General features: G+C 45.3%; 1 protein-coding gene across 3 annotated transcripts in view; it reads right to left on the reverse strand.

Annotated features, from left to right (window-relative positions):
• Window positions 1–14405, reverse strand: part of LRBA (LPS responsive beige-like anchor protein) — a 2426603-nt gene that overhangs the window by 1776032 nt on the left and 636166 nt on the right. For all 3 annotated transcript variants that reach the window (XM_085641653.1, XM_085641654.1, XM_085641652.1), the window contains exon 33: window positions 4906–5039. In XM_085641653.1, the coding sequence (XP_085497779.1) occupies window positions 4906–5039 (134 nt within the window). The remainder of the gene's footprint in view (window positions 1–4905; window positions 5040–14405) is intronic.

The following is a 14405-nucleotide window of genomic DNA, read 5'->3' on the forward strand; positions in this document are numbered from 1 at the left end:
CAAGAGAACAAAACCCCATGCACAGGCAAGGAACACACACAGTGGTAAAGCCTGCATAACCCCCTCAGAGGGCAGCATAACCTGTGCAAAAATTAGCTACCTCAAAAGCAATCCATGAACCACCTAAACTCAAAGACAAGTGCACCCCGCCAAAACTAGCTAAATAGACTGCAATCAAATGAAGGACCAATCAAAAAATGTATGTCCTATTGGAAACCTTGGTCAAGCCGAAAATAGGCAAAATTACACCAAAGAGAAAATTCAGAGTAGTCGCAAAGAATAAACATACTCTCTGTATAACAGGTTTCACAAAGGGCATACGCAAGACGTCCCTATAAGAGATACGGACAGTCAAAAATAATACATACCAACATACTGAACTGCTTCCAAAGAAGCATGTGACTTAGGCAAACTTCCTAACCAGAAGAAACATTACAAGCAAATGACCTCTTGAGCATGCAGTACATCAGAGGAAAAAAGGAAAGGGAGAAGTGCACGAAAAAGATGGGCACCATCAAAGGGAATATCCACCAAAGCAGCCTGGACAGCCTCTGTAAATCTTGAGGTCCGTAACCAGGCACAACACAGTAGTGCCGCAGAGTATGCATTGGTCCGACCTACCGCACGAGTAGTATCCATGCTACATCTAATAATCAACTTAGCTACCTGTTGACCATACCAAATCAGCTGTTCAAGATTAGATCTGAGGTCATCCAGAATTGACGGAAACTTAGTCTGCAAGGAATCCCACAAAGCGTGAGAAAAATGTACAAAAACACAAGACGTGTTAGTGGACCTTAAAGTAAAATTAGTTGAGGACATTTTTTTTTTTACCACTCACGTCTTATCCTCTAGAATCTCTATCTAATGGAACATTAGGTAGAGAATCCATATTCAGAGGCTGGAGCAGTCTGAACTACCAAACTATTAGAGGTAGGAAACCTGAGACCACAAGCTGGATATCCCAGACCAGACAGATGCCTGCGAGATATAGCACGATCCACTGAGACCCATGGATCAGGCTTTTATCCCAAGTGACCAACAACATGTTGTACAGGGACTCACTATATGGGAGTATAGGCCCCACCCCTGTCTGACCTTGAAAAAGGGCATCAATGAGAGGATCAGTAGACTTCTCCACCATAGAAAGAGATAATGTTAATGCTGTAGCCACTCCTTAAAATATCTGCAAAAGAGGAACTAGCCTCAGTAACAAGACTAGTAGGGGAAGGAGCCCAGAGGCTGGGGAAGACTCCAGTCCACTAGCCTCACCAAGGGCAGATAGCCAATTCTCCTATATAAGAGGTGGGAAAGTTTCAGAAATAGGCCGTAATATCCGACTCCTCCTTATCACCTGCTACAAGATGACTTTCAGAAACCCCACCCCGAGGAGGGAAACAAAGACAACATTTACCTCAGTTGGCTCTATTGATTCCGCACCAAACACCGAGAAGGCGACGCCTCAACGTCGAGAGGAAGAGAAAAAATTACTTCAATTGGCGCCTCCAACGTTAGAGTCGGCTGATCAAGTTTGGACGCTGAAGATGGAAACCCTGAAGGGCTGTGCACTGGCCCCGAAGCAGAGACGGCCGATGTCAACTAGCGCCGACCTAACGACTCAGAAGGCCCAGCTGACACAAGGGTGAACCCACCGGCATGGCTCCTCTCACCTCCATGGGGCCTAACGGCGCTCCAGAGGAAGGTGCAATTTAAAGATGAGATGTAGAGAATTGTAGTATTCTCTCATTCGGGCCATCGACACCCGGGATCCGGGAAAGAGGAGGAGACACGGCGTTGAGTAGTGAACGGCCTCCTCAACCGGGAGGAGCCGTGGGAGACCGAATCTCCATGCAGCGAAGTCCCAAGGTAAGCCTGTGCTATTGCCCTCAGAAACAAGGCAGCTATAAAAACTTTATGCTGACCATATCATGCTTATTTGAAGCCCAGATCTTGATTTTCAACAAACGTTTTGTTAATTTTTAAGCATGTTCAAGAGCTAAGAGGATACAAGATTAACAAATTGAAAACTGACATTCTATTATGTAATTGCATGATAGACACTTTAGCATTAGACATGCAGCCACTGATTAACAATAGACCAAAATGATATCTGGGGATTTAAGTGACCTCTATTTTAGAAGACCTCTATGTGTTAAATTATAGATGCAAAATCCATAAAATAAAATTATACACAAAGTGGAATCCTCTCCCTAATTCAATTCTAGGCAGAGTTGCATTACTTTGAATGCCCATTTTACCGTTGTTTAATTTTTTATATGCAGCACTCCCATATGTGCTGTACTTAAATATTTTAAAGAAACTGAGAGTTTATTCGCTACTTTCATTTGGGTTAATAAAGCCCCTAGACTGGCTTTACATATCCTATACAAGCCAACGGCAGATGCAGGACCAGCCTTGCCAGAAATGAAACTGTATTACTATGCAAGTTTTACACACTGGTCCTCTCGTTGCCTACAACAAACAAATGATGGATGGAATGCTGACAATGCAGACATTCTCCCCCAGTCAAGAGATCTGGGTTAAATCCATCGTTCTTTTGCCCACTACGCCACTCCAGTTTAGACATGGCCATATGCAAATCAGTCTTGACCCTGTGCCTCATGGGAACAGTCCAGCCCGAACTGCCAAGCCATGTCTTCCCTGGACCGGAATCAAGCATCCTAGGACCGGTTTCTGGCTATCAGCCGTCATCAGCCAGGATAGCTTGACTCCAGTGGCGTAGTGAGCACGGGTCCCACGTCTGGGAATACCCATCCCACTTAGGGCGAAAAGCGTTACAACAAACAAATGATAGACGGAATGCTGACAATGCAGACATTCTCCCCCAGTCAAGAGATCTGGGTTAAATCCATTGTTCTTTTGCCCACTACGCCACTCCAGTTCAAACATGGCCATATGCAAATCAGTCTGACCCTGTGCTTCATGGGAACAGTCCAGCCCAAACTGCCAAGCCATGTCTTCCCTGGACCAGAATCAAGCATCCTAGGACCGGTTTCTGGCTATCAGCCGTCATCAGCCAGGATAGCTTGACTCCAGTGGCGTAGTGAGCACGGGTCCCACGTCTGGGAATACCCATCCCACTTAGGGCGAAAAGCGTTACAACAAACAAATGATGGACGGAATGCTTGTTTCCGGTCCAGGGAAGACATGGCTTGGCAGTTCGGGCTGGACTGTTCCCATGAGGCACAGGGTCAGACTGATTTGCATATGGCCATGTCTGAACTGGGGTGGCAGAGTGGGCTAAAGAACGGTGATGGATTAAACCCAGATCAGTTGACTGGGGGTGAGTGCTTGCAATGTTCAACACTCCGTCCCTCATTTCCTTTGGTTTTTGCTTTGTTCGCCATAAGTTGGCAGGGTATGCTCAGACGTGAGTCCCTTGCTCACTTTGCCACTGGATTCAAGCAAGCCTGGCTGAAGACGGCTGAAATGCCAGAAACCGGTCCTAGGAAGCTTGTTTCCGGTCCAGGGAAGACATGGCTTGGCAGTTCGGGCTGGACTGTTCCCATGAGGCACAGGGTCAGACTGATTTGCATATGGCCATGTTTGAATTGGGGTGGCAGAGTGGGCTAAAGAACGGTGATGGATTAAACCCAGATCAGTTGACTGGGGGTGAGTGCTTGCAATGTTCAACACTCCGTCCATCATTTCCTTTGGTTTTTGCTTTCCTCTTGTTGCATAGACAGTCCATCTCTCTTTTTGCACTAGCCAACCTCCATCAATGCCTTACCTTTGCTTGTATTTCTTTTGTGGGATTGTATGCCAATGTTTGTTAATGGAGTATATTATTTGTGTACATGCCTCCTTTTGTAGTCTGCAATTATGCTAAAGAGTTTTCAAGATGTTTAATTCTAGCTTCCAAGTTTCCGACTCTGGGTTGTAGGTAGGTGTTAGCAATTGTTTAAAAAAAACTGAATAGGGCCTAATTTGGTTTGAAGGTGGATTCTTAATAAAAGTATCCAGGATAAGCCTGCTTTTCTAACTTTGATATTTTGTTCCAGTCAGGTCGACACTAGAATTGCCAGGCTTCCTGAACGCCTGGCTTTAAAGGCTGTCCTTTGTGCTGGGTAATCAAAAAGCTTGAATCCTGGAAGTTCAAATGATTTAGTTTTCCAAGTTTTCTGGAGCCATACTATATCGCGAGTTGGGATGAAAGGCAGGGTGCCCTCACGATTGGGTACCTGATCATAGCATGCAACAAAATGTTCTTGTGAGAAATTATGTTTTACAAACATCTTTTTTTCCATGTTGTCCACTTCCCTCAATATTGTTTATTAGAAAACACAACACTTCCACTGGAAAACATTGGCGAGAGGACCGATATGTTGAACGGTTCCTAAAATGGTGTGTTCACTGCTTTTATCACCAGCGATTCATACCACAGTCTTGCCCATCCATGCACTCATTTCTTCATCCAGCTATCAGTCCATGTATTCACTTATCCATTCATCTACTCACACATTTATATATGCACACAATTACCCATTCAACCACGCACCCAATCACTCCACTCATCCATCCACCCTTTGACCCACTGTCTCATTTGCCCACTCCACACAACACAAACAGATTAACTAAAAGGCACTTTCACTGATTTAAAAGCCAGGAATAGTGGCTTTTACAAGCATGTTCCAGTTCTACCCTCATGCTACCGCTTTGAGGGGGACACCGCTTTGAGGAAGACACCGTCAATAGTTTTGGGCTAAAGCAATACGTTGATAGGACCCAATAAACATAATTTTTATTCCCTTTCACAATTAACAGGCACAAACCTTTAAAAGCTCGCAACTTCTTAGATCTCCTTTATCAGCAGAAGCACCATGCTCTGGAAAATTAAATACTTCCTTGGGTATTTATAAAACAAAGGAAAAAACTGATACATACTTGTTCCTTCAATCAGTAGCTCCTGGCCGTGGCTGCCCAAAAGTGTTCGCGAAAGGAAAGGTGCAAAGTCCACAAATATTTCTCTCAACAGGGGAGCCGCTTTTTCTAATGCATTTTCAAGCCTTTCTGTAATACTGAATTAAAATAAAATACATTAATGAAATGGTGGCAACTAGGACACTGCTAGAAAATGTAAGAAACTGTACATACATCGAATTGGTTATTACCACCTACTTGTCTCCGGTGACAGAAGCTGTAGGCGCGGCCGCATTCCTTCCAGAGAGATTGTATAATCATTGGAAGATGGGTCTGCCTTATTTACATGTTATATGTGTAAAAAAAACATTTGTAGCTGATCTGCACTAGTCAGGGCCGTTTTTTTCTCCAGTCATGTTTGCTCACTAGTGAAAACGCCGTCGGCATGAAATGTTTTGCAGCCCACGTTAAACTGCACCATTTACGCACGTTTTGGCCAGTTTACAGATATTTAAAAAAGGCAATTCCCAGCTTAATTTTTGTTTTATTTGGCTGATGGGAGGAGGAGAAGACAAAGTTTCCTCTTTCGCGATGACCTATGCTTCAATTTCCACGCCAACCTAACCTGGCAGTACTGCCTTGAAAGCAGATTTGGAGCTAAACACAAATATATTTCCCAATTCCTTACATTTATATGCTGAGGCGAAGACCATACAGGTCACACGTGAACCCCTAGACGTTTGACGAGTTCGCTACACAAGATCCTCCTATGGGCAAAGGACAGCAACATAGTGCTGCATTTTGCCTCATCTTTCAGGATTTCTTTTGATTACCTTCTACAGAAATCAAAAAAATATTCCATATTAACTCAGACGTGGTCTGTGGCTGGCTTATTGGCAGAGGTGTTTACAGGCCAGCGCCAAATATCCACACTTTGCACCGGGGGCGATGTTTTATGGATTTCACTAACACGAAATGGCCCTGGTTCAACATACTTGCAAACTGTTATGTGCCAGTTATAAATATCAGAACAAGGAGAAATGCATATAAATATTAAAACAGTCATGTAATCATGATCTGGAATTTTATTTGACAGCTTAGTAAGAATTGAGTGACTGTCACAATTGGCTGGTTACGGTCGATGTAGAAAAAAAAAGCCTTTTCAATTTAGGATTACAGTCATTACAGTAGTTAAAAGAAAAACTGCCCGAGAAAAAAATATCAGTAAGTGATAGACATCCACCTTGCAAAACATATTTAAAAAGAAACATAGCGTTTAATACAAGTTCATTCGTTTTGACAACATGTACCCCGTGGACACATTAAATTCTGGTGCATACATCATCAAGAGTTGGCAAACATTTTTCAGCAATTCACACTTCTAGTATAAGTTAGTGCCACTGCTTTCCCAGTGAAGAACGCTCAGATGACCATTGCTAGAAGTGCCGCATGTTCATCAGAAGCCCAGGAGTCCGGGGGGGGGATCAATGGTAAAGAGCTGCTAACACAAATATTCAGCCCCTGCCTGCGATAGCAGGGAGTGAACATAAAAGGTGTGTATTCAGGTAGTCCAACACACAGGGCCGTTATATAGTTATTTTGGGCGGGGAGGGGGCATAATCATTCAGTTTTCTGTCAGACTATATAGGGTAGCCTTAAATAACTCTTCTTTCAAACAGAACACTGTGTGTGATCTCCGCGAGAGCACCAATCAGTGTAGGGCCTGCCAACCGTGGCCAATCATTAAAAAGAGAGTAGGGTGGGGACAACAATCGTGGAATGACGTGATCCTCCCCAGCATAAATGGGGGTGATATTTACCACTTTGTGCATCTCTATAGCATGATGGAGCCCATTACTGGCACTAAAAGGACCCTGACAAAGACTGCTGTACAGCTATTTTGTGGACAACTCTGGAATGAAGCTGCCTAGGCATAATGGTGCAAATTATTGGCCTGTTGTTGGCATCCGTGAAAGTATTGTCCCCACCAGTAGAACGGTGCAATCATCTTGGGCATTTCTACTTTGATGGGCTCCATCTGAGACACCAGCATGGGTATTTTCAGCATACAGTTGACATTCATGGCCCGATCGAGTCTACTGGAAGCCCGATGGTGATCCTGAAAGAATATGGATATTTTTGATGTAGAGTGGTAATCAGTGGCATGACTGTGCCCACCCCTGACATGATACAGGCTTTGCCATCATGGTCATTCTTGGTACATCTTTAGCGTGACAAAGCCTACACTGGCATAACAGTGGCCATACTTGCAACATTGTCATGTTGTAGGCACATGAATAATAGTGGCCACTGTTGGCACATTTTGGACATTTCTGGCATGACGAAGCCAGCCACTGAACATATTGCAGGTCCTTGAATAATGCTACTCATGTTTGATATATTGTGGACATCTCTGACATTATAAGGCCACACCTGGCATAATGCCTGCCTCCATGGCATCTGGAGGACATCCGAGACAATCTGGAGCACATATGTCTGGCAGAAAAGTGCTCCCGCCTGACACACTGTAATCATTCTTGGCATAATAATGTCCCTCCTTGTGTGTTTGTGATAATGAACACTTGGCCTGTGATTGACCTCCCTTGTATCTGATGATGAAACATGGACCTGCAAGTCTGTCCAAGTGTAGCAGTGGTACTTGTGAGTATTTCATGGAAAAGACAAGTTGATGTTTTACTAAAAACTGAAAGCTTTTATTTTGAAACAAAAATAGTATTTTGTTCTTAAATATCACACGTTTTTGGGAACGGGACTGCAATTCAATTATCCAAAGGGAAGCTTTTGTTTGATAATGTACATTTTCAAAAAATGGCAATCTGATGGTAAATGCACACAATACATGCATTTCCAAAAGGTAAATAAGAGTACATTTTTGTGAGAATTAATGAGGCACAATGATGATGTTTCTTGGGTGTCAAAGGATAGTTCCCTCTAGGACAGTATTTCATGACGCGTGTGGACGCATCTCATAACCTTGTTAATGAAATAAAACAATCAAGATTGCTGTCCAAGACAGGATGAGCATGTAAAAGTGTTCTAATATAACTGTTCTGCACCTCTAAAGATCTCTGCAACGCTAGAAGTAGCTCCAAACAGTCTAGCCCTAGCTGCCAGGCCAGACTCTCTCTAGATTGGAACAGAAGCAACCCTAGAAGGGATTCCGCCTACTTGGGTGTCCTGGGTGAGGAACAGCTGGAATCCTATGGCACTGAGCATGAGGCCCAGGTCTGGGCATCCCTGTTGTACTGAGTCTACTGCAACAAACAGGAAAGAGATGGAAGGAACGATGGAATTAATCTCAGGCTCTGGTGACTTCCTTGGGCCACAAGGCAGTGCATTGTTTTTCATCCACTATGTGGCACTTGACAGAGACCAGCTAAAGGAGGCTGGCTTAGTATATGGTGCACACTCTTAAGAGTGATGCACCTTGCTCTAATCCAGGCAATCCATATGTTAATTTGAGTGGTGTTTGATAACCATAGAAAGCTCTCAAAGTGGTAGCTGTGGAAAGCAGCCTTCAGGCTTATCTTGAAGGAGTGTTAAGCAGGTTGTTTTACCAAATTTAATCAACAGTGTAGATAAAGGGAAAAAGAACCACACAGTGTTTATAAAAATAAGTCTGTTTATTACACAACACAATCACCAGCACACTACCCAAAGATATTAACAATACACATGAAAATACTCAAAAGAAATCAGGTAAGTAGCGCAAATATACACTAGCCTCCAGGGGAGACTAAACCATATACTAAGAAAGTGGAATGCGAACTGCAAGGTAGAACAGGACTTGGACTAAAAGATTCAGAGTAGCTGGGAGAACAAGGAACCACCCAAGGTAAGTACCCAGGAACCCCTCGGAGACTGTGTGCAGAGTGGAAACACAGCCACGTGCCCAATGGAAATCTATAGAGAAGTCGCGGTTGCAGTTTTAAGGAAAAAGGACCCTTCCCGGAGGACCCCGATAAAACCCTTTACAAGACAGAAGGTTAGAGAGCCACCACACTGTGGATCCCCCAAGAACCAGGTTACCTGCACCAGAGAAGCACGGTGCATAGGGATGAAGTGACGTCGGAACCTGCTGTAGACGACAATGGGAGACTTTGAAGAAGATGCTTCTGGAGAAGACTGTGAAGAACTCCGATGGAATCCAAGGGTAGATCTTGAATAGGATAACCTGCAAGCAGAGGGGACAGAGTCTATGCCACTCAGAGGTGACCAGGAGGCACGGAAGCACAATGCCCACCCTTAGCAGGGAGCACAGAAGAGTTGACCAGGACCTTGTCACTGCAGCTGTGGGGACCAGGTGACGCTGAGGAAGACCAGGAGCTGTGCACACGCTGTCTCATGTTGGACATCGGTGTCTAGGTGGTCGCTGTCCGGCGGGAGCACCAACAAGGCTTGGTAGCCGCAACTGGCATGGAAAACTAAGCAGGAGCAACGTTGGGACTAGCAAGGTCCAAGGGACTAAACTAGTGCAGTAGAGTCGGGGCAGGCCCTGAGCAAGCACGGGTGCCCACTAAAGCAGAAGACGACCCTTGAGAGGACCCACAGGCCGAAGAGGACCTCAGGCAGCTCACCAAAATGGAGGCCCACGGTGCAAGGTATGCAGTGAGGAAGCTGATCTTCCAGGGATGAGGTGCTAGAGGCTGGAGATTCTTGGAGCTAGGAGATCTCTGAAGTGCTGAGCCAACAACCCTTGGCAACATCAAGTCGATGAGGTGCACAGCGGTTGGGTCCCAGCGGCTCCGACGAGGGATACTGTCCTCCAAATTGCAGGAAAGACAGGTCAGGCCTCTGGAGAGCTGCAGAACCACCACCTGTGTTGTTGGACCTCTGGAATATCATAGGACAACAGGATCAGCAGGCCGTTCAGCTTTATTGAGGTGAGTGACTCCTTCACTCCAAGGGAGATTTCTTCGGATGTCCTCAGATTTTGCAGATGAAAGCCTGCCAGCCAAAATCACATCAACAACTTTTAGAGGAAGATCAAAAGAGACTAGCTGCTGCCGTTCCATCTCCTCGCATGAGGTGAAAGGTGCGGAGGCCCAGGTGCAGGACCCTGCAAGATTGCTGCAACAGGAGATCCTCTTGAAACATCAGCATCTTTAGAAGAGAGATGCTTATGTCCAAGCATTTATGTATACCACACCTTCCTGGCCCAATCCGGAGCCGTAAGAATGACTTGAGCTCAGTAGGTCTTGATTCAGAACTAGAGCCAAAGGCATACTGGAGTCCCGAACTTCACTCTAAGCACAAAACTGCTAACATGAAGTTTTCTTGACAGTGGCAAAATACAGAGCCAAGGTTATCTCCACTGATGGAAAGAGACCTGTATCACCTCAAGATGCAACTGCCATTTGTGTTCCGCTTGGGTGTCGCTGGCTGAGTTTTTCTGCCCTGGTGTTTAGAGATCCAGTCAGGTGATTCACGAACAGAGGAATGTGCTGGTGAATCAGCCACTTCCAGACGCACAGAGCCTCCTGGCACAGGACCCAAGACCCCACTACACACTGCTTTTTACAATACCACATGGTGGTGGTGTCCTTGAGTACCTGTTTTAGCCTCCCCTTGATGGATGGTAGGAATGTCTTCAATGCCAAGCGGATCGCCCGCAACTTCAACAAATTTATACAGAGGCATGTTCCCACTGGAGACCAGAGTCTTCAGATCCCTACCTCTCCCAGATGGCCTCTCCAGCCCAGGAGCGATGCACTGTTAGCTCTGGGCAGGGTAAGGACTGTGGTCTGTCACTGTCCCAAATCGGATTGTAGCAGCCACCACTGCAGATCTTTAGCAGTCTCGTCCCAACCTGGATGTAAACCAATAGGTTCCATTGGTGCGGTGCCCACTGGGACTTCGGATCTACTGCAGAAACCGCAAGTGCCATCTGGCGTGTTGGACAAGAAGGATGCAGGTGGCCAAGAGTTCCAGCAACCTCAAGGACATCCTCACTGAGATCCAGCACAGAGGCTGAAACATCACATTATGTCTTGGTTTCATCACTTCTGAAGGAAGGCACAATACTGCATAGAATCCAGAATAGTTTTAATTAAGGAAAGCATCTGCCAAGGAGTCAGGTGTGACTTCGGCACATTGATAATGAAACCCAACGATGTTAGAAGATTCACCATTGTCTGAATGTGGTTTACGACTGCCTGAGGTGAGCCGCCTTCAACAGGCAGTCATTGGGGTATAGGCAGTCTAGTACACTCAACCTCAGAAGGTGCACTGCAACCACAGCCATCGCTTTTGTGAACACCTGAGGGGCATTGGTAAAGCCAAAAGGAACACTGCACACTGGAAATGCTCCTGGCCCACGGTGAACCGCAGATAATGCATTTGGCCATACCGGATGGGAATATGGAAATATGTGCACTGCTAGTCCATCACCGCACTCCAGACTCCGTGATCCAGGGCAGACTAGACCTTGACCAGTGTGAGCATCTTTAATTTGTCCTTGCTCATGAAAACTTTAAGAGCACTGAGATCTAACATAGTACAAAGCCTTTGGTCATCCTTTGGCACAAGTAAATAGTTAGAGTTACACCTAGTCCCTACCTCTGAGGCCGGAATCCTCTCTATGGCTTCTGTGGCCAAAAGAGTGTACATTTCCTGCTGCAAAAAGGACATGTATTCCTCCGTCAGCCATTTTGATGGAGGTGACAAGTGTGGTGGAGTAGAAAGGAATGAAAGTACATAGCCTTGCCTGACAATATGTAGGACCCATGCATGTGAATTTATGCTTTGCCACCCTTAGAGGAAATGTTTGATCCTGCCTCCTATATGGTCAAAGTGAGTCAAAAAGGACACACTAAAGCAGTTTTTTAGTTGTGGTTGCTGAAGGGGAGGGAACTGAGCGGCACATTGTCCCTGAACCTTGTCTCTGGGTGCTGCGGCCTCAGCCAAAAAATGGTTGTTCAGACTGTTGCGCCATGGCAGGGTATGGTTTTGGCAACACTGAAAACCTGTGGCATAGTCACAAAAGGGACAAAACTGCAGAGGAAAATGTCTGTTAGGGGCAGAGTGCCTCAGGGAAAATGCCATGGCACGACTCTCCTTAAAGCATTGTAGGGCCAAGTGCTATTTCTCACCAAAAAGGAGAATGCCATCAAATGGCATGACCATCAAAGAAGACTTGACATACCCAAAAAAAGCCGTAGACCTCATCCCGGCATGGCACTAAAACACCACACTAGAGTCAATTGCGCTACCCAAGCAGTCAGTTGTGTTGAGGCAGACCGCTCACAAATGTTGACACTTTTCAGCCATCCGGAATGGTTTGGGCTGAAAAGGCACCCATATTTTCTCAGGAAAAGCCAACAGGATTTGACCAACTGCGTCCCATAAGGCATGACTGCAATGGCCTTCAAAGCAGCTGGCATTAGCTGAAAGCAAAGCTAGGTTAGCTGAAGGAAATATGCACTTGCAAAAGTTTCCATGCACTTAGACTCAAGTCAGGAGTCATTGGGGGAAAGCCGTTATGCTTGACTCTGCTGGTAAATGACTGGATCATCAGGCTGTCGGGCGTAGGCGCAAAACAAATCGGGGACATCTAGTGCCCATCTATGTCCAAACTACCTGTCTATTAACTAGTGGACCAGAACAGGGGTTGGCCAAAGAGGGCATTCACTGATGCCTCATTAAATAGAAGAGATTCAGTAGAGGCCTGGCAGGTGGAAGAACCTCAGCAAGATGTTAGTTTTAACCTCCTTTGCAGGGAGCTGCAAGTGAAGGACCTCTGCAGCCCACCTCATGACCATCACAAAAAAGGCACTCTCCTCACTGGCAGGACCAGCGGGAGAAGCAAGCCTAGAGTGTTTTTGCGAACTGTCCCGAACACTGGTATCTTGTAATTCAGCATACAAATTATCCTAATCATATCAAGAGGTAAATTCATCCCCTTCATCGTATTCATTTTGATCTAAAACTGATTCAAAGAGCTGATGCTCTACTGCATGGTAAAGGCAAGATACTGGCGTCTGAAGGACTGGTTGATTTGAGAGGTGACAAAGAAACGTTTGGCAAAAATACTCATGAAAGATAAAAAGAGTAAGCTCTAAATCCACATCTGAAGGCGCAGAAAGAAAGGAAATTACATCAGCTTGCTTGGGTGGCACTTATATGCGGTCCACTTGTCACTTTCAGAGCAGAACGTTGGGGCGGAGCCGCACACCACCACTTACCTTCTTTTGAGTTTCCAGATACAGTCTGATGCCTGCGTGAATATTCACAAGGTGAAGCATCTGCTGTTAGAAATATCCATTTGAAAGTAGCATATGCTGAATTTGACCCACTACGTCCTCAAATTTCTGTGCAAAAAGGTCTGAGCCTGGCAATCAGGGGATTTGAAGCAACCAAGTTCATGACTTCGTCGATCACACTTGGGTGCTTTTTTCCCTCTCTTTCGGTTCAACTTCTGATTTTTATGTATGTTCAAATTCCATCAGAAGGGCAAGGCTAGAAGGCGCAACTGGGCAGAACTCTACAAAGTCAGAGACTTGGTTTTTATGGAAACCCTGTAGCTGCTGTTACGGTAATATAATAAGCTCAGAGTGGGACGAACCTGGACAGTAACGTCCGTCAGGTTGTCTTGTCACTTAAGTCCTGGTTCTCCATAGAAGAAAAGTTCTATCAAGTTCCGAACGCTTTCCAAAGTTCTGTATCTTCGTTGCTCATAATTCAGAAGTCCACAAACGTCCAGGGAAAGCTTCTTGGACACCAGATAATAGGCTAAAATGACAAGGTTTTTTTCACAGGACCACAGCTAAAATTCCAATTAGCACTGGTTTTGCTTATTCTCTGTAAGGCAGAAGCAGCTCTCTTGGTTCCTTTGATTCTCCAAGCTGTTCTAATTATAAAATAAGTTCCGCAGCAAGCAGGTTTCTCGCAGCAAGATCCCAGTCAGTCTTAGCCATGAGGCTGGCTTTCCTAGCCCCCAGGAAAGCTTTTATATCAGTGAAGGCATGCTGCCCAAGGTGCATACTTTCCTTTCTTGGTTTTTCCAGTTTCCTATCCTCGGAGACACTGAGAAAAGCACTTGGATGAGTTTTTGGTTGAGGGGCCTATACTGCTAGGCTCTCCAGAACTCAGAGTCCTTAACGAAGCAAGATTACAAGTAGAAGGGTGATGCTACCTGTTGAATTCACAAGCAGAGTATGACTTCTCCCATAGAGCCGATTAATGCCCTCATTAAACGTTGTAAGAGCTTGCATTGTCATCCACACGTTCTGGAATCTCCCATCAGGCAGCTGGTTGTAACCACAGAAACTGAAACTAGGAGAAAAACAGTAACTGTACTAACCACTGCAGCTAACTTTAGGCACGCCTCAAGGGAGCAGTACATGGCTTCGGCAAAAACAATTCAGAGAAGGTATCATCTCACTTGTATTTTATACATCACCCAGAAGTCTGAAATTAGACTCTGTGAGGAAGGAGGTTGTCACCTTATGAATCACCACCTTTGTCTCCGACTCTCAAAGTTATTTGGGTATTAAATGTCCGAC

Source organism: Triturus cristatus, chromosome 2_2 (genome assembly GCF_964204655.1).
Source record: "Triturus cristatus chromosome 2_2, aTriCri1.1, whole genome shotgun sequence".
NCBI lineage: Eukaryota > Metazoa > Chordata > Amphibia > Caudata > Salamandridae > Triturus > Triturus cristatus.